Genomic DNA, 21,091 nt, shown 5'->3' on the forward strand with positions numbered 1-21,091 from the left:
CTTTATTGTTTGTCACTATTTTCATTTGAGTATCCCATTTTTATATGCAACTTTACCTTGAAAGAAAACTTCTTAGAAATGGTCATTTATTAGAACTAGGTTCAAACGGTTGTTCTGATTTGATGATTATAATAAGATTGTCAGTCAGTCTTAAAATATTTCTGAGTTAAGTTTGGACGTGGCATCAAGGTGAAACAATGTTTGGATTTACGACTTGCAGTGTAAAGCCTAGAAATTAATATTTGTTGAAAACTTACTCGCTCTCAGTTTATCCAAGATGTAGATGAGTTTGTTTCTTTATGAGAACAGATTTGGAGAAATGTAGCATTGGATCAGTGTCTCATCAATGGATGCTCTGCAGTGAATGGGTGCCGTCAGAATGAGAGCTGATAAAAACATCACAGTAATCCACAAAATAATAGTTGCTTTCTCCAGTGAAAGGTCATTCCTGGAATTACAAGAGAAACTTTTTGACTGGAGGAGGCGTGATTATAGACTTATTAGCAATGGTAAGGATGATGTATTTTGGCCAGATGAGAAGGTTTAAAGTTAAAAATTCTAAATGGATTTGTTTCTTACAAACATGCAGCTTTAGGTTTCACAGGGTGTAAACTGGTGGACTGGAGTGGTGTGGATTGTTTCTGGATTATTTTGATGTTTTTAACAGCTGTTTGGACACTCATTCTGACGGCACCCATTCACTGGTGGGCAAGTGATGCAATGTTACATTTCTCAAAATTTGTTCCAAAGAACAAACGAAGGTGAACTTATGCAGTGTTTTCTGTACAACCCAGCCATTACGACTGTAACAGCCAATTTTCTGCTAAAACCTTTTGGTTTTGTGTAATGTGCATGCATTGGATGCCAAGCCAAAACTCCATGAAGCACACCACAAAAGAATCACATTTCAAAGCCTGAGAGATTTTAATGCAGAATCTGCAATACTTTCATATTAATAAGGAATGACGTTAACAATCTATCTCATCCTGCAGCCTTACAGGAGCATTATTGGACAAACATTATTAAGGCCCTGCTCAGCTGGGGTGAGACGATACCACAGACAGATGCGTTTCGGTTCCCTTTTGCCATCTTCAGATCTTTCCTGGAAACGTTCCATCTTCCCTCTGGGTGTCCCATTTCTCGATCTGAGCAAAACACCAAAATGTTGACAGTAAATGATCTTTAAGCACAATTCTGATGTTTGCATCGATGGGAGAAGCAGGAATGTTTACCCAGGAAAGAGGACAGAGAGATTTGTAGACCCTCTTATACCAGTCACATGGAGCTGTGTCCACACCTTTGGCATCCAGAGCTTTTTGGCAGCGATAATAATCTATACATAAAATAAATAGTTTCTTATAGATTACTGTGTTTTTTTTACATGGTACCATAATATTTCTAAAAGGTGAATTGACAAAAAAAAAAAAAAACATTTTCTATTTTGCATTGCTCTATAAAAAATAATTTAGGAGGAAAATATTTATTAATATGAAAATAAACATTTTTTTAATTTTTACTATGTATATAATTTATTTCATATTTGGTGTAACATGTTTCCGAAAGTCTCACCAAGGCTGCATTATCTGATTACAAATACTCAATAATTTGAATACATTTAAAATAATGAAGTAAAATATTTAAATGATTATTTGATGAACAGAAGGTTCTAAGCATAAGGGTTTGAAATAGAATTTATTTGTAACATTATAAATGTCTTTACTCTCACTTGTGATGAATTTAATGCGTTCTTCCTAGCGCTGTAAAATCGATTAATCATGAATAATCGCATCCAAAATAAAAGATTGTGTTTGTGTGTGTGTGTGTGTATGTAATAAACATATCATTAAAAATATAAATAAAATGTATACTGGATGCAATTAATCGATTTGATAGCCGTAGTTCTTACTGAATCAAAATATTTGTTATTAAAAAAAATAAAGTTGACCTTAAACTTTCCAACAAAAAAAAAAAAGTTTCTAAAAAGACAATTCAGATGACTGACATAAATTCCCTTAAAATGTCGACCCACCTGACCGTCGTTCAGTGTTTATTGCACTACCACAGAACTTGCTGCAGTGTATTACTCGCACTTGGATACTCTCTAAATAATGTGTCCTTTAAATGCCTCACCCAGATAGTTCTGCCAGCAGTTTCTGGTCTGGTTCTGGTTCGGGAAGCGGGCGTCGAAGGGCGCCGTGCGGTACTTCTCCAGCTTCTGCTGAATGTCCTCGGCCATGACTCGCGCGTGTCCCTTTAAGACATCATGCAGATTGAGATAACCGCATTCTCATGGAAAATAAACCCCATCTATGACGCCCTACGAGGACCATAACGGCATAACACCCTCCTATAAGTATATCGACATTAAACGATCTTAAATAAATGCATTTTCATTTTCACCAATAGATCATTGATTTATAGCACGCTGCGGAATGCCAAGAGATATTTCAGAAAAATGCCCATATATGTCCATAACTTTACCATATACGGATCAGAGTGCACTTCATTTCAACATGAAAGAAAAAACATGAGTCACTATTGTATTTATATTAACGTTTGTTCTAAATGATACAGAGGAAAGGCCGCGCGCGCTGTGTATGAGCAATAAACTCATTCATTAATTCCATTAGGATTACAAGCGCACATATGTATTATGTTTTATATTATATATGTGTATGGTTATATTACAAAATGTATATGGTTATTCGTTTAGGTTTTCAAAAAGATCCAAAATAATAGATGCCTTCGGCATTGAGATCATCACATTAACACACTTTCGCTTTTACAATGAGAATCAGTATCAGACTTCACGGAGAATAATACATGCATTTGAATAGAACGCGTTAAATTAGCACAGGCAATGAAAGCATTATTGTCCCATTATGTGTTTTACCTGTCTGAGGCGGCCGGCTGCTCAAAGTGACTTTAGTTCAGTGACAGACAATCCTCATTCACTAGCTGTGTGAGATAGTAAGTGCACTTGAGCGCTGGCGTGCAGTCCTTTACTCACGGTATGGCGGACCGGGTCACATTGAACCGACTGAGATGCGATGCCTTCTCACACACACCCACACACACACACACACACACCAGACGCACTCATATAAGCGCATGTGCATATACACAGAAATACAGCAAATACATAGCCTAATCATGTATTTATTATAAGTGAATTCGTGAAACCTTCAGAAAAGCAAATCATGTCACATCCGCATAGAGCACGTGCACAACAGGTTATTATTTAACCGGTGGATTGATAACCAGCTGGAGAGATGTTTGTGACGTATGTCCCGTTTTGTTTAGTTACTATGTGTATTATTATTACACCTTGTTTGTCTAAACATATTGATTTAAATATTATTCCCAAAACATTCTGGGAAGGTTATCTCAAAGTTATGAAAACAGATTATTTTATTAACATGAATAGAACATTCGTTCAGAGTCCTCTCAAATCGTTAGAACCAAAACGCGATTTAAACATCGTGCATGCAACTTTTTATTTCTTCTCAATTCCGATTTTTAAATGTTGCTTGTTTTAGAACGTTCAGAAATAATGATAAAGTTGCATATGCTCCGTCAATAAATAGCTTCAAGGTTCACACACAGGGCCCTTTCTAGGAATTCTGGGCCCTGACTGGTGCTCTCCGTCTATTAACTGTAGAAATACAATGGAAAGATGTTTGTGGGCATATGACCCTGCGGACGCTTCTCATCATTCCCAGCTAATGCCCTGCTGCTGTGATAAATGGAAAGTATTTTGCATGTGAAGAGTGTATTGGCATGCAGCTCAGATGTATCAAATGGCAACACCAGAAAGATGACAATATTCATACAATGGTCGGCTGTTTGCATTGTAAGTTAGTGAACGGCATTTTAAAGAACTAGGCCTACTTCATAACATGTCTAGTACTAATAGCTATAGCATGTTGTTACTGTGATAACATGTCAGAAACATGATGTTTGTTGTGTCTGGGTACACGACGGAGTTTTCCGTTCTCCGACGCTAATTAGACTGAATTAAACGTCGCTATAAACACATCAGTGGCTCATAAACGAGCATCAGTGAACTTTCGGTTTTACATTTTCTTCGCACAATATATATATATATATATATATATATATATATATATATATATATATATATATTTTTTTTTTTTTTTTTCTTTTTTCCTTGCATTGACTGTCTCTGTGGTCCAGTAAACCGACATGAACCTACTGTACGTGCACGTGACCAGTGACCGGAATCTGACACCAGAGCGCGCGCGCTGAGCGCACCTCCCTTGCGCGGTACATGTGACACGTAAAACATGCATGCTATGTACACGTCAGCTTTAATGACGAAGCATTTTATTTATTATTAAAAACAAGCCGTGTCATACGTTTTTAATACAGTAATGTGGTGTATTGATTTTATTAAAATTAATAAAATACTGTGAGCTATTTTATTCATTTGTTTTTTTTTAATGGTGCATAAATTGCATAGTTGATTGTATTGGTTATTATACATTTTTGAGTAAAATAACAGAAAAGAGAACGGAGGAAAAAAAATACTATTCTGAAAGCTTGCCATATTAATATTTAGTTGGTATAATAAATATTCATGAGCTAAGTTTTTTCTTTCTTTTTTTTTAATATTCACGAGCTAAGTGTAACTCTAAAATGTGTCTTAGATGAACATGAAATAGGAGGGAAAAAAGAAATGAGAACTGCATTAAGGATTGAAAAAAAAAAACAATAGCACTGAAAGCATTCTATTTATTACACAGTGTTACAATGCAATAGAGTATTCTCAAATAAAGACATGAAAATAGCACAAGCTACATTTTCTACCTGATCTACAGGTTAACAAAATCATTGAATCTAAACCAGTTAATAATACAGCTTGAATAATAAATACAATGCATGAAAGCTAGCTGATTTATTTTAAACTTCATGTTCTACACCTTCACGTGTATTCGATGCACAGTGTTTCATTTATTCCGGCTCCTGTAGATTCAAAGGCATGTTGTTTTGGTGCAGCTGATCGTCCTGATCTTCTGTGGATGTAGACGATGCACAGAAAACCAAAGATATCATAAAGCTCTGACTTGGCTTTGATAAACTAAAGGTACAATTCTGCTCATTGGTTCAGACATCCACAACCCTGCTTTAAATAAAACCCACATTTTGAAGATATGATTCTAAACAGCATATGGACAGAATGTGTATATTACTCATCTGTAGTGATTTCGGGTCCCTGTTTAAGGCACATAATGTACAGCTCGATGTGATAACAGTCCAGATGTAACAGTCCAGTGTCTGGGGTCAGTTTTTCTTTTAATCTTATATGTGTCCCTGGAGCACAAAAACTGTCTTGTCTCTGGGGTATATTTGTAGCAATAGCCAAAAATACATTGTATGGGTCAAAATTATTGATTTTTCTTTAATGGCAAAAATCATTAGGATATTAAGTAAAGATCATGCTCTATGAAGATGTTTTGTAAACTTCCAACCATAAATCTATCAAAACTGAATTTGTGATTAATGATATGCATTGCTAAGAACTTAATTTGGACAACTTTAAAGATATTTGTTTTATTATTATGATTTTTTTATCTCACCCAAATATTTTCAGATCCTAATAAACCATACAGCAATGGAGAGCTCAGTTATTAATCTTATTTAATCATTCATGAATAAATCTCAATTTTAAGAATTTGACTTTACGACTGGTTTTGTGGTCCAGGGTCACATATTATTGCATCATATATGATTTAAAAAAAAAAAGTTTTACGATTTTTACTCTGAATGTATAGCACTATGTGATAACAGTCCTTCATGCTAACAAATCAGCACAGTGAGTTAACAAGAAAGACAAAGGTGAATCTTTAACAAAAGCAGCAGCATAAAACGGCAGAACACTTAAACACTTTGTTTCGACTCACTCAAACTCTTAAAACATTAATTATAGAGGCATAAAGTCTCCATCCTAACAAACAAACCCCTGTGATACGGGAGCAACACTGCACTGCAAATCTAAAATATTCACTTGTTTTTTTCTTTTTCAACACACACAACCGCCTCGTTTTTAGTGTTGCCGCAAAATGCAGCTGAATAGTGTGTCTGAAACACGATGAGGTTTGAGTAAACTCCTCCGTTATAGTGTTACACAAGACATCACTCCACTACAGCACTACAATCAAATCTGCACAATTACCCTAACAACAAACTCAAGTCCAGGTCACATTTCATACCCAAATCAAAAGGAAAACACAAGAAATTATGTTTTGCAAAAGAAAATGAAGCCCATTTTTAGGACAATTACTTTTTTAGATTGTGGCATTACTTTTATGACATTTCAGAAATGAGAATTTACTTATGCTTCATCATGTAAACAGATTTGGAGAATTCTCTTGCTCATCAGTGGATGCTCTGCAGTGAATGGGTGCCGCCAGAATGAGAGTCCAAACAGCTGATGAAAACATCACAATAATCCACAAGTAATCCAGTCCATCACTTCATATCTGGAGAAGTGAAAAGCAGCATGATTTTGTCTGAGCTATGATTAAAATATAAAAATGAAAGAATTCATATTTTCTCATTTTATTTGTATTATTTTAGTGTTTTAGTGGATCTGTAGATAGATAAGTAGATGGATAATGCAGAGATAATACACATTATTCCTGTGGCTCAGTGGTAGAGCATTGCATTAGCAGCGTAAGGTTGTGGGATCGATTCCCAGGGAACATATGTCAGGTAAAAACTGTTAAATGCATAAAAAATAAATAAAAACAAACACTGATTATGAAAGAAAAGAGCTCTAAACAAATATGTGGGTGGATTTTAATGTAAAAGACATTAACTGCTAGACTGGATTACTTGTGATGTTTTTATCAGCTGTTTGGACTCTCATTCTGACGGCACCCATTCACTGCAGAGCATCCGTTGATGAGACACTGATGCAATGCGACATTTCTCCAAACCTGTTTTGATGAAAAAACAAGCGAAAACAAATTCTTGGATGTCCCGAGGGTGAACACAGCCTTTTTTGATGAACTGTTCCTTTAGGCTAATTTCCAAATGACATCATCTTGACCCAGACCGTTCTGCATGAGACTCACCTTTATATGAAATCCCTGATCATTATTAAAATAAATGCACCTCCTGATAGTCTCCGGCTATGCAAAAATCTGAAATACTTTACAGTAGTTTATGATTGTCTTAAAATAATACACGTATAAATTAATATGTTCGAAATAAATGCATTGGGGACAAAACCCTGCTGATTTGGTTTAGTTTCCTGCAAGTGTCTTGGGTGTAATGACATCATTCTCAAGCACAGTTTAAACTAGAAGATCTGATTTCAAGAGTGAATTTGAAGTTCTACATGCAGCGGGTGACCTTTGTGATGAAGATTAGTGCTGTGTTTCAGAAAAGTGCATCACTGAAGCGCAGCCTGTAGAACGCCTCCTTCACCTCTTTTTCTCCAACGGCTGATTCGGCTCCTACTCTCAGAACGGTGCTATCCGGGACGTCCCCCTTGATCTTCCTCTTGGTCAGAATCACTGGATCCATCTCACTTAATTCTGCGTGCTCTCGTCCGTCCGGTCCCGTCAGAACGAGGTAGCCAGCATGACGGCCTCGCTCAAACAGTGTCGCTAAACAGATGCAGAGATCTCTATTTTTGAATGAGCCTGACTTATAACATGTTGCAATATAAAGATGCAAACTTTTAACTCCATATATGCCTTAAAGGTACAGTGTCAAATAAAGAGAGAAAATCGTCATGTATAACTATTTATAATGCAGAAAAAAAAAGAGAGATACCTTTAAAAGAGATGATGTTCTGTGCAGGATTTCTTCTTTCAAGCAGCAGTTGGGAATATCGAGGATGCAGCAGGAATGATGAATGCATCTGATTCTGAGTATGAACAAACACACATCAGTGTCTCTTTTCTGCAGGTGTGTGTGTGTTTGTGTGTGTGTATTTACGCTCTTACAGTCTGGTTGTCGTGACTCGGACTCCGTCCCCAGATCATGAACACTGAGTAGGTGTTCAGTGTGAGGACCGACGCCGGACGAGGATTCGGAGTCCAGAACAACAGATTCATCTCCCACAGGATGACTCCAGAGCTTCCACTGAGGACCAAGACCTAAAACACACCAGAGAGAGAGAGAGAGAGATGATATAAACATGCACTAATGTCTAGGGTCAGTTTGTATTTTAATCACATATGTGTTCCTGGAGCACAAAAGCAGTCTTAAGTCGCCGGGGTATATTTGTAGCAATAGCCAAAAAAATGTATGGGTCAAAAATAGATTTTTCTATTATGCCAAAAATCACTAGGATATGAAGTAAAGACCCTGTTCCATGAAGATATTTAGTACATTTCCCACTCTAAATATATCATACTTCATTTTTGATAATATGCATTGCCAAGAACGTAATTTGAACAACTTTAAAGATGATTTTCTCAATATATATATATATATTTTTTTGTGCACCCTCAGATTCCAGATTTTCAAATAGTTGTATCTCAGACAAATATTGTCCTCCTAACAAACCACACATCAATGGAGAGATGATTTATTAATAAATTATTCTCAATTAAAAAAAAACCTGACCTTTACTTAATAAAATGTTTTGTAAAAATTACCAATAGGACAGAAAACAAACATTTCAGCTCAAGGTCTTCTTTAGTGCATTGATTCAATCCCTCCACCCACATTTTAAGTCATTGATTATATTAAATATTTATATGGAATTTATTCCTGTGATGCGCAGCTGTATTTTCAGCATCATTCCTCCAGTCTTCAGTGTCACATGATCTTCAGAATCATTCTAACATGAGGATTTACTGTTCAAGAAATATTTCTGATGATTATCAGTGCTTTTTTCGGGATTCTTTGATGAATGGATTGTTCAAAAGAATCTGAAATACAAATATTTTGTAATGTCTTTACTGTCACTTTTGATCTACTGAATGCATTCTTGCTGAAAAAAAAAAATTATTAATATAAATTATTATTAATTTGTTTAAAAAAATCTTACTGATCCCATTTTACTTTTGAACAGTAGTGTTTTTACATATGTCAACATTATATATATATATATATATATATATATATATAATTTTTTGTTTTTTCAATTACAAAATTATCAATTATAACACATTTAATCACTTACTCTTTTGGTTTCTCTGCCAATCTTTTCCTCTATCATTATGTCTGGAATTCCATCTTTGTCGAATTGTCCAAATGTTGGCACACTAGACAAACACAGAGGAATAAATCAATGTACGGCACAGAAACCTTCCAGTGGTTTGGATCGGTGTTTTAATGGCACCTGAGCAGATCGCTGGTGTTGGTGCTCCATGCCATCTTCAGTTTATCTGTGTGCAGCAGAGACACGCTGGAGTTCGTCTGGACCAGCAGCGATGGAGAACTACTGCCAGGAACAACCATCACACGCTTCAGAGAATCAGACCTGCAGTGAAGCCAGCAGAAGAAATGAGAAAGGAAAATCAGAGAAAGAAAGAGGATACGGTTTAACACCCAATGTGTGTTACTGATAGAGGGAGATCAATCCAGTGGTTTTATCAGATTTTTCCTTCCAGCTTTTCTCTTCCTTCAGCTCAGACTTCAGACCGGCCAGAGCTGTCAGATGTCGCAAACTGACCGCATAGAGTCCAGATTCTGTGGAGAGAGATTGAGAAACAGTGCAGTTCGGAGACATAAAGGAGAAACAGTAGAGAAGAGATGCTGAAATCCACTACACACTTGTGAGTAACAGCAGGTACGGAGCACCACTGGCCGTTCTGAACTGCTGGTGACCAAACACCTCGTACAAATCAACATTCACCTTCAGGCCGATCTGATCACCTGACTGTCCTGAGAAAAACACCAGCTCGCTCTGAAAGAGGAAACGGATCAGAATGAACGTTATCACACAGTCTTCAGTGTGTGTGTGTGTGTGTGTGTGTGTCGTACCGGTACGGCTGTGAATGATGTCGCGTCAGGATTATATGAAAGTATGGCGAAGTCGTCTGCTTTATCAGCGTTCAGATCCTGAATGCTGATCAGCGGCAGATTTCCGTTCAGCACAGTAGAACGTGACCGCTGCCACCTGACCACACCTGATGAAACAAGACATCAAAACCTGTCTGAATGCACTGTTGATTCAGGCAGAATGTACTGAGGCTGTATTATTAAGATAGTCATACATTACTGCTCAAGCATTGTATTTTGAAGAAGAAGAAAATAATACTACTATTCAGCAAAGGTGCATTAATCTGATCAAAAGTAACCGTAAAGAGATTCATAATGTTACAAAAGATTTAAAAATCAGGTTTAATTTGTTAACATTAGTTACATACATTAGTTAAAGTAAAAATGGACAATACTTATAGATTTATGCATCTTAACTAATGCTAATCTCAACATTTAATAATAAATAAGATCAAATGTTGTATCTGTTAACATTAGCTCTGTGAACTAACAAAAAATACAGTAAACTATATAAATGCTATAAAAAAGATTATTGTTAGTTAATGCATTGACTATTGGCAAATGAGACATTATTGTAATGTGTTAAAAAGTTTTCAGTTATAAATAAAAGCTGTTCTTATTAACTTTGTTAATCAAATAATCAAGGTTTGTCATGGTTTTTATGAAGCAGCAGAACTGTTTTAACATTGACAATAATAAGAAATGTTTTCTCATGTTAGAATGATTTCTGGAGATCGTGTGATGGAGTAATGATGCTGATAAATTCAGCTTTGATCACAGGAAGAAATTACATTTAAAATATATTTCACATACAAAAACTGGTATTTTAAATTGTAATAATATTTCACATTTTTTTTACTGTATTTTTAATTTTAAAAAATGCAGTCTTTATAAGCATAACAGACTTCTTTCAAAAACATTAAAAACAGGAGTTTATACCATAATATTTAAATAGTACTGTTCCAAATACATGGTGTTTTTTTTTTCCTGTACCTGTCTTTTTATCAACAGCTGTGAGATTGTCTGCGTGAGCAACCAAACATCCTGTTCCCTGACGTCCGAGGCCCTTTACACCGCACTCCACCCAATCCAATTCAGCAGCTAGAGGTCTTTCCCAAAGCGCCTTCCCATCAGTGCCATCAACAGCCGTTAAAACCAGACATGGGATTGAGAAATCTGAAAAAGAAACATTATCTCAGGCAGCATAAAACACAATATAGCAGCAGCTCTCTTGTCCCTTCTGAAGATTTTTTTTAGGGGATAATGACTTCAATTTGGGTCTGATCCTCTTACATAACTATCTGATCAATTCAGCCATCTGAACTTCTTTTAAGATGCTTTTGTGGTGTTTTACACATTATTGAATAGATTTGTCTCTATGAACAACAGCAAGCGGTTTAGTACAGGTGTGTTTTTGGGCTTACCTTCACTCAAACACGTGTTGCGGCTGGCTTCAGAGTCCTTGTAGATGAACAACACATCCAAGACTTTGTCTTCATTTGTGTCCTCAACAGCCAGGAAGTCATACGTGGCTACAGGAGAGAAACACTTTCAGTGTCCCATCAGAAATGAATGTAACTCCTGTATTGTGCATGTTGCTAACCTGCGTCAGGTAACGTGTGGTTCCAGGTGGAGAAGTATTGAGGCCGTACGGGGCAGGGAAGGATGAATGAAAAGGTGAAGACCACTGCCAGACACAGGAGGAGAGAGAGGAGTAATGCAGCGGTGCGCCACCCCGTCAGGTGAGGCAAGCCAAGCTTTTCTGAGCAGCTTTTCTTCTTAGAGACGCCCCCTTCTGCCTCTTCACCCTTCAGAGGCTCCGCCTCTAAACCACTCCCAGGTGCATCTGCCATCTCAGAGCAGCAGACCTCCACAGCACTGCAACACAGAAGCAGGTGAGACATAATCATCTGATGATTATCAGAAAATGAGGAAAAACAAGAAACTAGCACAGTTAGAAAACAGTCAATCATATGTTGTGCATAATATTTGGGTTGTATTCCAGAATACAGTTTAATCATTTGACATTAACAAGCCTACTGTTTCATATTTGATATAGTTCTAAAGCATCTAAATGATCAAAACTGAATTGGGAAAATAACTGTCACAGAGTGACAACTCTCAGTGATTTACAACCGATCAGAATTTCATCTTACTTTCTGGCCATATAAATATTAGCATCTGTATTAAAAAGCATATTTTGCTCAGTTTTTTCCTCTTTTAAGTATGAGTATGAGTATGAGAATGAGATTGTATTATATGAGCCATAAAAGCCTGACATATCATATAAGATACTTAACAAACAAACCAATAAAAACATGCAAACTTTCTTTACAGATAAAAAATAAATAAATACTAAAGGTTTAATAAACTGTTCCATAAAAAAAACAAAAAAAAAAAACAAATCTGACTATTAGGCATTACTGGATAAATCCAAATATGTGTTTTTGTAATCTTAAAATCAATTTTAATTCTGCAGATAATTATCTGCAAGTCTACTTAAGCACAAAATGTTAAGACCGACCAAATGTTATTTAAAAAATCATAATGACATCATTTTAAACATGACTAAAAAAAAATAATATAAAAATATATATTTAATGCTTAATTAAAATCCAGTAATAGTAATTTCATATGGCACTCATAGGATGTCTTTTTATTCTTCAAATACTGAGCAAAAATAACAATGAAACACAGATTCAGGTCACAAAATGCATGAATCCAAACATGCAAAAGAACACAAATCTCCGTAATAGCTGACTCAAATTAATGTAATCTACGTGGTTAATCACCATAATCAAGTAAACAATGAAAGAGTATCTAATTCTTCTCTCCTACCTGAATTCAACCGTGTATGTTCAGTGACAGCAGAAGCATCTAAACTCATGCACACTCAACAGATCCTGCTTCTGTTCCCATCCAGAGTGTTCTGTGTCAGACAGGAACTGCTGTTCAACATCCAAACAAAAACACATCAACATAACACCTAGAAGAGCCCGGGGCCAAACAAACACCTCTGTTCTAGAAACTGTCATTAGGATGACAACAACATTTAACAACAGCACCACACACACACACACACACACACACACACACATACACAGCACCATGTGTATATATAATGATTTTTAAGGTATAAAATCCTTGTTACATGGCATTAAATAGCAACCACAGTTTAACTAAACAAAGCTTATATATGTCTTTTCACATTCGCTAAAAAACAAAGCTGTGGCTAACATAAACAGAAATCGAGATCACGTGTTGTAGAAAAATTGCTAGGTTTGTCTTAAATCTTAGTTAATATGACATCAGCTAGCGCATCTCTTTTTATTTTTAATCAACAAGCCTCTCTTGTAGACCAAACAGAAACCAAGTCAATTAATTAAATAGCGGTAGTTTTGGTAAGACACGTCTTTGTCTGATCAAAACAAACCTGGTGAATGACAGATGCTTCTGCTCCTCGAGGGGCTGCTGAGCGGGTTTGACCACGAGACCTCCGCGTACGGCGACACGACTGGGACAAAAGAGCGAGTTTGTCACAATGGATTATTCTGCGAGGAGGACAAAAATTTAACGTCGTTTAAAATTACACGCTGAGAAATTATAAAGAAAGCGTTTTACTAATTGTACGCATAGCGCAGAAATGTAAGTATTTTTTTTGTGTTAAAGCTATCGTCTTAATGTCTTGCAAAAATTGCTGTATTAAAATAAATTACTTTAAATTAGTTAATTAGTAAAACATAATTTTGTAACTGCTACATTTAATATTACTGACGTTAGTAAGCATGTTACAGGTTTTGTTATGCATTTGAGTTTCTTAATTATTATTATTTATATCATAAAACAAACAATACAAAAATGTAATAAAATAATAATAATAACTGTATTAAAGTAATACTTTACTTAGTTACTTAAAATATATTACTTAAAAGATTAGTTACAATTTATATTTGTAACTGCTACATTTTAGTAAATTTGTTACAGGTTTTGTTATACATTTGAGTTTCTTAATTATTATTATTATTACTATTATTTATTTAATAAAACAAACAATACAAAATATATAATAATACTAATTACAATATATAAAAATATATTATTTAAACAATTTGTTAAATTAAATATTATTGATGCTAATGTTACAAGTTTTGTTATACGTGTGAGTTTCCTAATTATTATTATTATTTTAAAAAACATAATACAAAAACAAAAAAAATAATAAAAATAATATAGTAAAATATAAACAATTGTTAAATTAAATATTATTGATGCTAGTATGTTAGATTTGAGTTTCCTAATTATTATTATTATTTATAAAAAATAAAATAAAAAGAATACAACAACAAAAACAAAAATTATAATATAGTAAAACATATTTATAAAAGACACTTCCCCTTTAAGATTGCGTAGCGCGCTCTTATTGGCCGCTCACTCGTTTGAGTTCGTTGCTCTTTCGCTAGTGAAGAGAGAGAGACGACGTCGGCGGCGGCGACAGACAGATACTGTAGCGAAGTGGTTCACCGATGATTAAAACTTTCATTTTAGGGTAAAATCAACATCACCTTTGTAAGGCGAACGAGTTAATCGTTCAGGATGTCGGCCCAGGCTCAGATGAGAGCTTTGCTGGATCAGCTGATGGGAACGTCGAGGGATGGTGAGTGTTAGCCGCGTGCTAACGGCTCTGAGAGGATTTCTGAAGGCCGCGCGCTCAGATTAACCCAATCCAGAATATAATAAGACAGACAAATATTACAATCAATGTCTTAAGCGATATATCAGAGTCTTAAGATTAGCTAAATGCAGCAACACTTCCTCTTGAAACGCTTCAGTTTAATGTTTGTGTCCATGAAGGAGAGTGATGACGTCAGCGGGACGACGTCACGGCTCCGTATGCTCAGATAATAATCAGTAGGTTAAGAAATTATTGTATTTTTTTAGATTCTATAAGAATTGAAAACATACAGACATCCCATTGTGCCTTCATATGTAACTCGTAAGTAATTTGGTAAAACTACTAAAAATTGTAATGTTGTTATTATTAGTGAGTGATAGGTCATTATGACGTCAATGTCAATTAATTAGCTGATATATTTAACAGCCTTGTCAGTGGTTTCTATTGTAAAATATTACAGTTAATATTATTGAGTAGTGAATGCTGCGTATATGTTTGGGCAGTTGGAAAATATCTTTAGTAAATCAATATTTTGCAAATTCAAATATGTATAAAATATATTTTAAAAGATGAAGATTTATACATGAAGCATTTTCAGCCTCCTCTCCTCCTTATTAGCTATTAATAATGGGATTTCGTATATGTAAGGTAATTCCCCGAAAATGGATGCAAGCATTAAATCTGAAAGAGCATTGCCAAGAGGAAATAGGACTTTAAGATTTTGTGAAGTGATTTTAATCAGCTCAAGAGGATTTTGCTTAAGATAAGTAAACAACAGAAGGGACTTGAGCAGATGCACTTGAGTTTGTTAAATTGAGTTTTACTGGCTGTAAGAAATCTCACCCTCCGTGTGAATGAAGCGACTGTCTGTGTGAATGCTGAGATGAATTCATATGCTTCCCGTACATTTGTTTCATACAGACTGAACAATTGTGGCCCCTTTATTCTATTCATTAAGGTTCAGTGTATGTTTGCCAGCCTACATCTGCAAGGGAGTTGCAGAAAAGCCTCATGTTCATCGAGCCGTGAGTCACCAATGCTTTTTAAAGCTGTTATGAATATGAAAAAAAAAAATACTGTTTGCTTTCCAGCAGTAACTGTGTTACACATCACGCTAATTGGTAACGTAAGAGTGAGCAGAGAGGATACGAAGCTCCTGCCCAGGCGGATGTAGTTCAGTGATGCTGCGCCTGAGCGGCTTTCCTCAAATCTAACTTTAAAAAAGATAAAATAAAGGAAAGAAAACTCAAATACCTCCGCCGACGTCTTCACCTTTATTCTTCTGTATCATTCCCAACTTCCTCATTACAGGTTTGGGCAAGAAAAGCTTTTCCCTTTAAACTTTTAGAGGCTGGGACCGCAGGAGGGGTTCTGAATGGGAGAGACCTCGCAGTGTGTATCAATTAACCTTTCACTTTAGTTCTCTATGTCTTATTTCAACTTGGTCAACTGTGGTTTAATATGCACATTAGATTATGTACTCGTGAGGGATAGTGCTATTACTGAGTACAAGATGGCTCTGTGAAACATTTCTCTCTGATCTGTTATCCCATACATGTTTGCACTCAATTGGCTGTTATAAAAGCATAGATGCATCATGCAAACTAGGGCTGGGTGATCTTAAACATTTGATGTTTGGGTTTTTTCCCTTGGATTTATAATATTTCGCAACATTTTGAATAGCAGTGCAATAATTCTAATCCTTATATTGTAACCATTTAACTTCTCAAACGTAGTGTTTCTGATTTAAATTTAATTTGCACATTTACATTTTCATGTATTAATTGATTTTGTAATACTTTTTGCTTATGTTGTTGCATGCAAACTAAATCTCTTGCGATCATTTTATAAATAATAATATCTAACTAAATTATGCCTTAAAATGCAGAAAAATATCAATATATTTAATTATTTTAGCTATATCACCCAGTCCGAATGCTCACTGTAGAAAACATCAGTCCATTTATATGGTGGCTGTACAGAATAAATAACTAATAATAACCGGGGTTCATGATCAGACCCTACCTCTTTATTTTTAGACATTCACATTAAGAAGCCAGTTTAAAAAAGCGGCCTTGGGTCAGTGAAAGTTAAACATCTCCAATCTACCTGAATGAAAAGCCTTTACTTTCTTGTGAAACACAGTTTATATCTGACACTGTCAAACACACACTCTGTATATGTCAGAACTCATGATTTCACTGCAGTGACGGGCAGGTGTGTGACCCTTGGCCGCAAAGTTAGTAGTGTGTAGCGGAAGCAGTGTGTGTGTGTGTGTGTGGTCTCATTCAGTGTCTGTTATGTGCTGTGTCCTTACAGGAGATGAGACGAGACAGCGGGTTAAATTCACAGACGAGCGCGTCTGCAAATCGCACCTGCTCAACTGCTGCCCACATGACATCCTCTCTGGAACGGTAAGAGAAAACATATTACAGCAGTGGATGATGAGTGTTTGTGCAGCACATTGATGAAGCTGTGTGTGTTTGTAGCGCATGGACCTAGGCGAATGCTCTAAGATCCATGACCTGGCGCTGAGAGCAGACTATGAGATCGCGTCTAAAGAGAAAGACCTGTTCTTCGAACTGGATGTAAGTGATTCGGTATTAAGTCGAGCTCATCTGCTAGAGCTTTCAATGAATTTGCAGCAAGGGGTTTTTAAATTCTGATGCTCAATCTGTGTTGTGTTGTGCAGGCGGTGGATCACCTGGAGTCGTTTATAGCTGACTGTGACCGCAGGACTGAGTTAGCCAAGAAGCGTCTCGCTGAGACACAGGAAGAGATTAGCGCTGAGGTGGCCGCAAAGGTATGAAGTGTGGAAAAATTGTAAGTCACGGTGATAAAAAAAAAAAAAAAAGAATTTTTTTTTTTTTTTTATAAACTATAATAGCCCTGATTATTATAACCCTAAATGTAAAAAAAATGAAATTTTGGCACTATCAAGCCTTTATTTACTTTTCTCAGTTTATGAATAATCTGATCTTTTGTGAGCAAATAAAATGAGAAAATTGCTGTGTATTAAAGTCCCTAGATTATATAAAGAACTGATGGAGTTCTGTGTCTCATTTACCTTGTGTGTTTGGTTGGCAGGCAGAAAAGGTTCACGAGTTGAACGAGGAGATCGGAAAGCTGCTGGCGAAAGCTGAACAGCTCGGCGCTGAGGGAAATGTGGATGAAGCCCAGACAGTCCTACAGGAGGTTGAGAGAGTCCGAACTAAGAAGAAGGATGCAGAGGTTCATCAACACACTATATTATTTATTTGCAAGCTGTCAGATTTTACCCATTTATCTCTCTCTTACTCTAGTGTGAGTTTTTAGTGTTTTCTGGATGTTTCTCTGACATAGGTAGTATTTTCTCTGTTTGATGTACAGGAAGAGTACAGGAACTCGATGCCCGCCTCCAGCTTCCAGCAGCAGAAGTTGCGCGTCTGTGAGGTTTGCTCCGCCTATCTTGGTCTTCATGACAATGACCGGCGTCTTGCTGACCACTTTGGCGGCAAACTGCACCTGGGCTTCATCCAGATCAGAGAGAAGCTGGAACAGCTGAAGGTAACGGGTCGGTCAGAATCAGGTGCCGGTGGGGGTCATTGGTTTAGAATAGTAAGTGACAGTGGAGCATTTTCTCTCTACAGAAAACTGTGCAGGACAAACAGGAGAAACGGAACCAGGAGCGACTGAGGAGGAGGGAAGAGCGGGAGAAAGAGGAGAAAATGAAAAAACGGTGAGAATGTTTTTAACATTTTCATGTGATCTGGTGCATTTCTGAGATTCCTAATTTTTGTGAAATAAATTGTAGAATCATTATCTTTGTCTAGTTTGCCTATTTGTTTTTATTTTTTTGTGTGTTTTGAATTAAAAATTCAAAGATATCACCTGTTAAAATCATTAGTTTTGAGACTATTTTATGTGATCGTGTGCATTTCTAAGGTACTAAACTTTTGTAAAATTCTGTAAAAAAAAAAAAAAGTCTGGTTTGCTAGTTTATTTTCATACAATATTTAAATGTATGCTATTTATTAATAATAATTATAAATATGTAAATTTTCTTTTTTTTCCAACATTTTGTCTTTCAGTTTTTGAAGTTCAAGGAAACCCACTATTAAAAAGACAAATTTTTATTATTTATTTAAAGATTTAATAAGTGCATGAAGTTTCCAAAGTCAGTGAGTAGTCAGTTTAAATAATAGTGATTGCAATGTTGACCAAAATAATTGTTATTCTTGTCTGGTTTTCCCTGTAGGACTAAGTCACGCAGCCGAGAACGCAAGAGGTCAGTTGCTCATCCACTTGTTCATCCAGCATTTATTTTCATGTCCATTATGTCACTTATTACAACAAACATGCAAATCAAGATCTGAGGTTGAGTCAAAGAACATTGTGCATTGGCCAAAAGTACATAGTGCTACGTAAGAATAATGGTTTCGACAGTCATGGAAATGTCAAGGCATTTAAAAAATTGGAACTTCGAAGTGATTTAATAAAATCTTGAAACATTTAGAATTTCTGTACTCTGCTCTATAGTAGATTTAGGCTCTCCTCTCTCCTATAGTAGGCTCACCTCTAAAATATTTCATTGGCCTTTCAACTGCTTTTGGGTTTAAATGTTAAAACGACCCTAAAAAGCCATAGCATTGAACAAATAGTTCTTTCAGTTGTACTTTTAGTACTTACTAGTTTGCATATTAATCAGAATGATTCATTCTCAGATCAGCCTAGATCAAAATAAAATCCATATCTTAGAATTGCAAATGACTAAAAGATCAAAGAAAACAGTATTTTATTGTAGCATTGGACATTTCTCTATTCTCAAGCAGTTGTTCATTTTTTTTTTTTTTTTGCCACTGTTTCTAGGTCTCGTTCTCGCGATCGTGATCGAGAGCGCAAGCGCCGACGTTCCCGATCCGCATCACGAGAGAAGCGGCGTTCCCGTTCTCGCTCCAAAGAGCGCGACAGACGCCGGCGGCACCGATCTCGCTCCAGATCCCGCTCGCGCCACAGCCGAGAACACTCACACAAGTAACAATGAATACTCTTCCTCTCTCATTCATATGAAGCTTTGAAAAGCCTGAATTTTGCTTTATTATAGTTTCTGAAATGAATTCTTTGCTGTTATGATTTATTTTATTTTTAAGGAAAACTGTTCTTAAATTTCTTTTAGTTTCTGTTTTAAGTTAATATTTCAAGTATGGTGTTCACCATCAAAATAGGCAAGATTGGCATTAAAAAGCAAACAAACCCTCAGTGGTCTTGCAGTAATGGTTGATTGCTGTGTGTCTAGGTCTTCACGGGACCGTGATCGCGAGAGAGACAGTAAGCACAGTTCTTCCGAGCGGAGATCAGACGGGATGAACGGGAGGACGGAGTCTCGCCGTCATGATGACAGAGAGGCTGGAGAGATCTGAATCATCTCACTCTACCATAACAAACACACACAGCGCGCTCTCGTACATATACCCACTTTTTATTTATCATGTTTGCTTGGTCTGTAGTAAACTGCCCATGCCCTGTTTCATTACAGTCTTTGTAGTCTTTAATATCTCAGTCCTGTGAGACTCAAACCTGTCGGATTCACTGTCAAATGTTGAAAGGACAATTGTATGTGGAGGTATTTTTAATTATTTACTTCCTTTTCTCAAAAGTATGTACTGCCACTTTTTGTTGCGCCTCCATAATGTGTTTTTTTGGGGGGGATTGGGATTTTATTTTGTACTGTTTGTCCTGAGTGGATGTGCATGTTTTGCAGGAAGGCTGTTCTGAGGTCAGTTTAAGTCCCCTTTGTTTAACTAGAGCTGCAGTATTCCCTCATAGAGAGACAGAGAGTGACTGTCTTTGTATCAATAGCAGAGGCGTAGAAGTTTAATTAATCTAAACGAGTGAATCCGTCATGGCATATTGTTTCAGATTTACCATGTACATGATCTTTTATAAGGCTGGTTTGATTTAATGTTGTCCTTATCAAAGTGCATTAAATGGTTTTATGAATTTAAATGGTGTTTGTCATTAATCAGGGAACTTTTACATATTCAGTGTATTAGTTGAAAGTCACTTTAATGGTTTGGTCACTTTTTACCAAATAAGATGAGTGTTTGTGTATTTAACATTGAACCTGTTTTATTTATTCCTTTAGCCTGTTTAATTTGATATGCAGTAAATATTTAGAAATACTTTACAAAATATTTTTGTCATAGTTGAAGCTAAGTGGGTAAAGGCTAAATGGTATACAGATTTGTCTACTGAGCATGCGCACATCAATATAGCATAATTTTTGTCGCGCTATACAACTATTTTTTGCAATGTTGTAAGGAGTCGGTGAAGTAGAACTTGATAAAATAATATAATAGATAGAAAATAAAATCGAGAAAATTATAATTTTTTGTACATTTATTTTAATACAAAATAGGCGTTTGATGTATTTAAAAATTACTCTTTCATGTT

General features: G+C 36.0%; 3 protein-coding genes across 9 annotated transcripts; 1 reads left to right on the plus strand and 2 right to left on the minus strand.

Moving 5' to 3' along the window:
* Positions 1 to 900: 900 nt before the first annotated feature.
* LOC128013568 (cytochrome c oxidase subunit 6B1) lies at positions 901 to 3,061 on the minus strand. Its single transcript, XM_052596674.1, has 4 exons — positions 2,894 to 3,061; positions 2,131 to 2,251; positions 1,233 to 1,333; positions 901 to 1,145 (listed from the first exon to the last, which is right to left on the minus strand). The coding sequence occupies exons 2-4, from the start codon at positions 2,234 to 2,236 to the stop codon at positions 1,092 to 1,094; spliced, it is 261 nt and encodes an 86-aa protein (XP_052452634.1). The 5' UTR covers positions 2,237 to 2,251; positions 2,894 to 3,061; the 3' UTR covers positions 901 to 1,091.
* Positions 3,062 to 4,741: 1,680 nt separating this feature from the next.
* fam234a (family with sequence similarity 234 member A) lies at positions 4,742 to 13,566 on the minus strand. Of its 4 annotated transcripts, none has more exons than XM_052596645.1 (13): positions 13,421 to 13,566; positions 12,826 to 12,935; positions 11,591 to 11,865; positions 11,412 to 11,519; positions 10,981 to 11,163; positions 9,970 to 10,115; positions 9,760 to 9,892; positions 9,549 to 9,675; positions 9,326 to 9,466; positions 9,167 to 9,248; positions 7,980 to 8,132; positions 7,807 to 7,894; positions 4,742 to 7,637 (listed from the first exon to the last, which is right to left on the minus strand). In XM_052596645.1, the coding sequence occupies exons 3-13, from the start codon at positions 11,838 to 11,840 to the stop codon at positions 7,408 to 7,410; spliced, it is 1,641 nt and encodes a 546-aa protein (XP_052452605.1). In that variant the 5' UTR covers positions 11,841 to 11,865; positions 12,826 to 12,935; positions 13,421 to 13,566; the 3' UTR covers positions 4,742 to 7,407. The 4 variants fall into 4 exon arrangements, with proteins under 4 accessions (XP_052452605.1, XP_052452602.1, XP_052452604.1 ...); XM_052596642.1 differs by having other exon boundaries at positions 7,807 to 7,900; XM_052596644.1 differs by having other exon boundaries at positions 7,807 to 7,900; positions 12,826 to 12,932; positions 13,421 to 13,496.
* Positions 13,567 to 14,433: 867 nt separating this feature from the next.
* Positions 14,434 to 20,644, plus strand: luc7l (LUC7-like (S. cerevisiae)). 4 transcript variants are annotated; one of them, XM_052596664.1, is made up of 12 exons: positions 14,625 to 14,641; positions 15,618 to 15,684; positions 15,971 to 16,051; positions 16,979 to 17,073; positions 17,149 to 17,247; positions 17,352 to 17,462; positions 17,747 to 17,890; positions 18,029 to 18,205; positions 18,289 to 18,377; positions 18,897 to 18,926; positions 19,508 to 19,672; positions 19,935 to 20,644. In XM_052596664.1, exons 5-12 carry the CDS (start codon positions 17,152 to 17,154, stop codon positions 20,056 to 20,058), a joined length of 936 nt encoding a protein of 311 aa, XP_052452624.1. In that variant the 5' UTR covers positions 14,625 to 14,641; positions 15,618 to 15,684; positions 15,971 to 16,051; positions 16,979 to 17,073; positions 17,149 to 17,151; the 3' UTR covers positions 20,059 to 20,644. The 4 variants fall into 4 exon arrangements, with proteins under 4 accessions (XP_052452622.1, XP_052452621.1, XP_052452624.1 ...); XM_052596661.1 differs by lacking the exon at positions 15,971 to 16,051 and having other exon boundaries at positions 14,475 to 14,641; XM_052596662.1 differs by lacking the exons at positions 15,618 to 15,684; positions 15,971 to 16,051 and having other exon boundaries at positions 14,434 to 14,641.
* Positions 20,645 to 21,091: the final 447 nt, after the last annotated feature.

The sequence above is a fragment of the Carassius gibelio genome, chromosome B24 (genome assembly GCF_023724105.1).
Source record: "Carassius gibelio isolate Cgi1373 ecotype wild population from Czech Republic chromosome B24, carGib1.2-hapl.c, whole genome shotgun sequence".
NCBI classification, from domain to species: domain Eukaryota; kingdom Metazoa; phylum Chordata; class Actinopteri; order Cypriniformes; family Cyprinidae; genus Carassius; species Carassius gibelio.

Coding starts and splice junctions, on each gene's coding strand:
- fam234a (XM_052596642.1), bottom strand. CDS start 11,840: ATGGCAGATGCACCTGGGAGTGGTTTAGAGGCGGAGCCTCTGAAGGGT. Junction 9,893..9,969: donor CATCATTCACAGCCGTACCG/GTACGACACACA, acceptor TTCCTCTTTCAG/AGCGAGCTGGTGTTTTTCTC. Junction 7,638..7,806: donor GAACATCATCTCTTTTAAAG/GTATCTCTCTTT, acceptor GCATCTGTTTAG/CGACACTGTTTGAGCGAGGC.
- LOC128013568 (XM_052596674.1), bottom strand. CDS start 2,236: ATGGCCGAGGACATTCAGCAGAAGCTGGAGAAGTACCGCACGGCGCCC. Junction 1,334..2,130: donor CTGCTGGCAGAACTATCTGG/GTGAGGCATTTA, acceptor TTTTATGTATAG/ATTATTATCGCTGCCAAAAA. Junction 1,146..1,232: donor CTCTCTGTCCTCTTTCCTGG/GTAAACATTCCT, acceptor TGTTTTGCTCAG/ATCGAGAAATGGGACACCCA.
- luc7l (XM_052596661.1), top strand. Junction 15,685..16,978: donor AGCCTCATGTTCATCGAGCC/GTGAGTCACCAA, acceptor GTGTCCTTACAG/GAGATGAGACGAGACAGCGG. Junction 17,891..18,028: donor CTAAGAAGAAGGATGCAGAG/GTTCATCAACAC, acceptor TTTGATGTACAG/GAAGAGTACAGGAACTCGAT.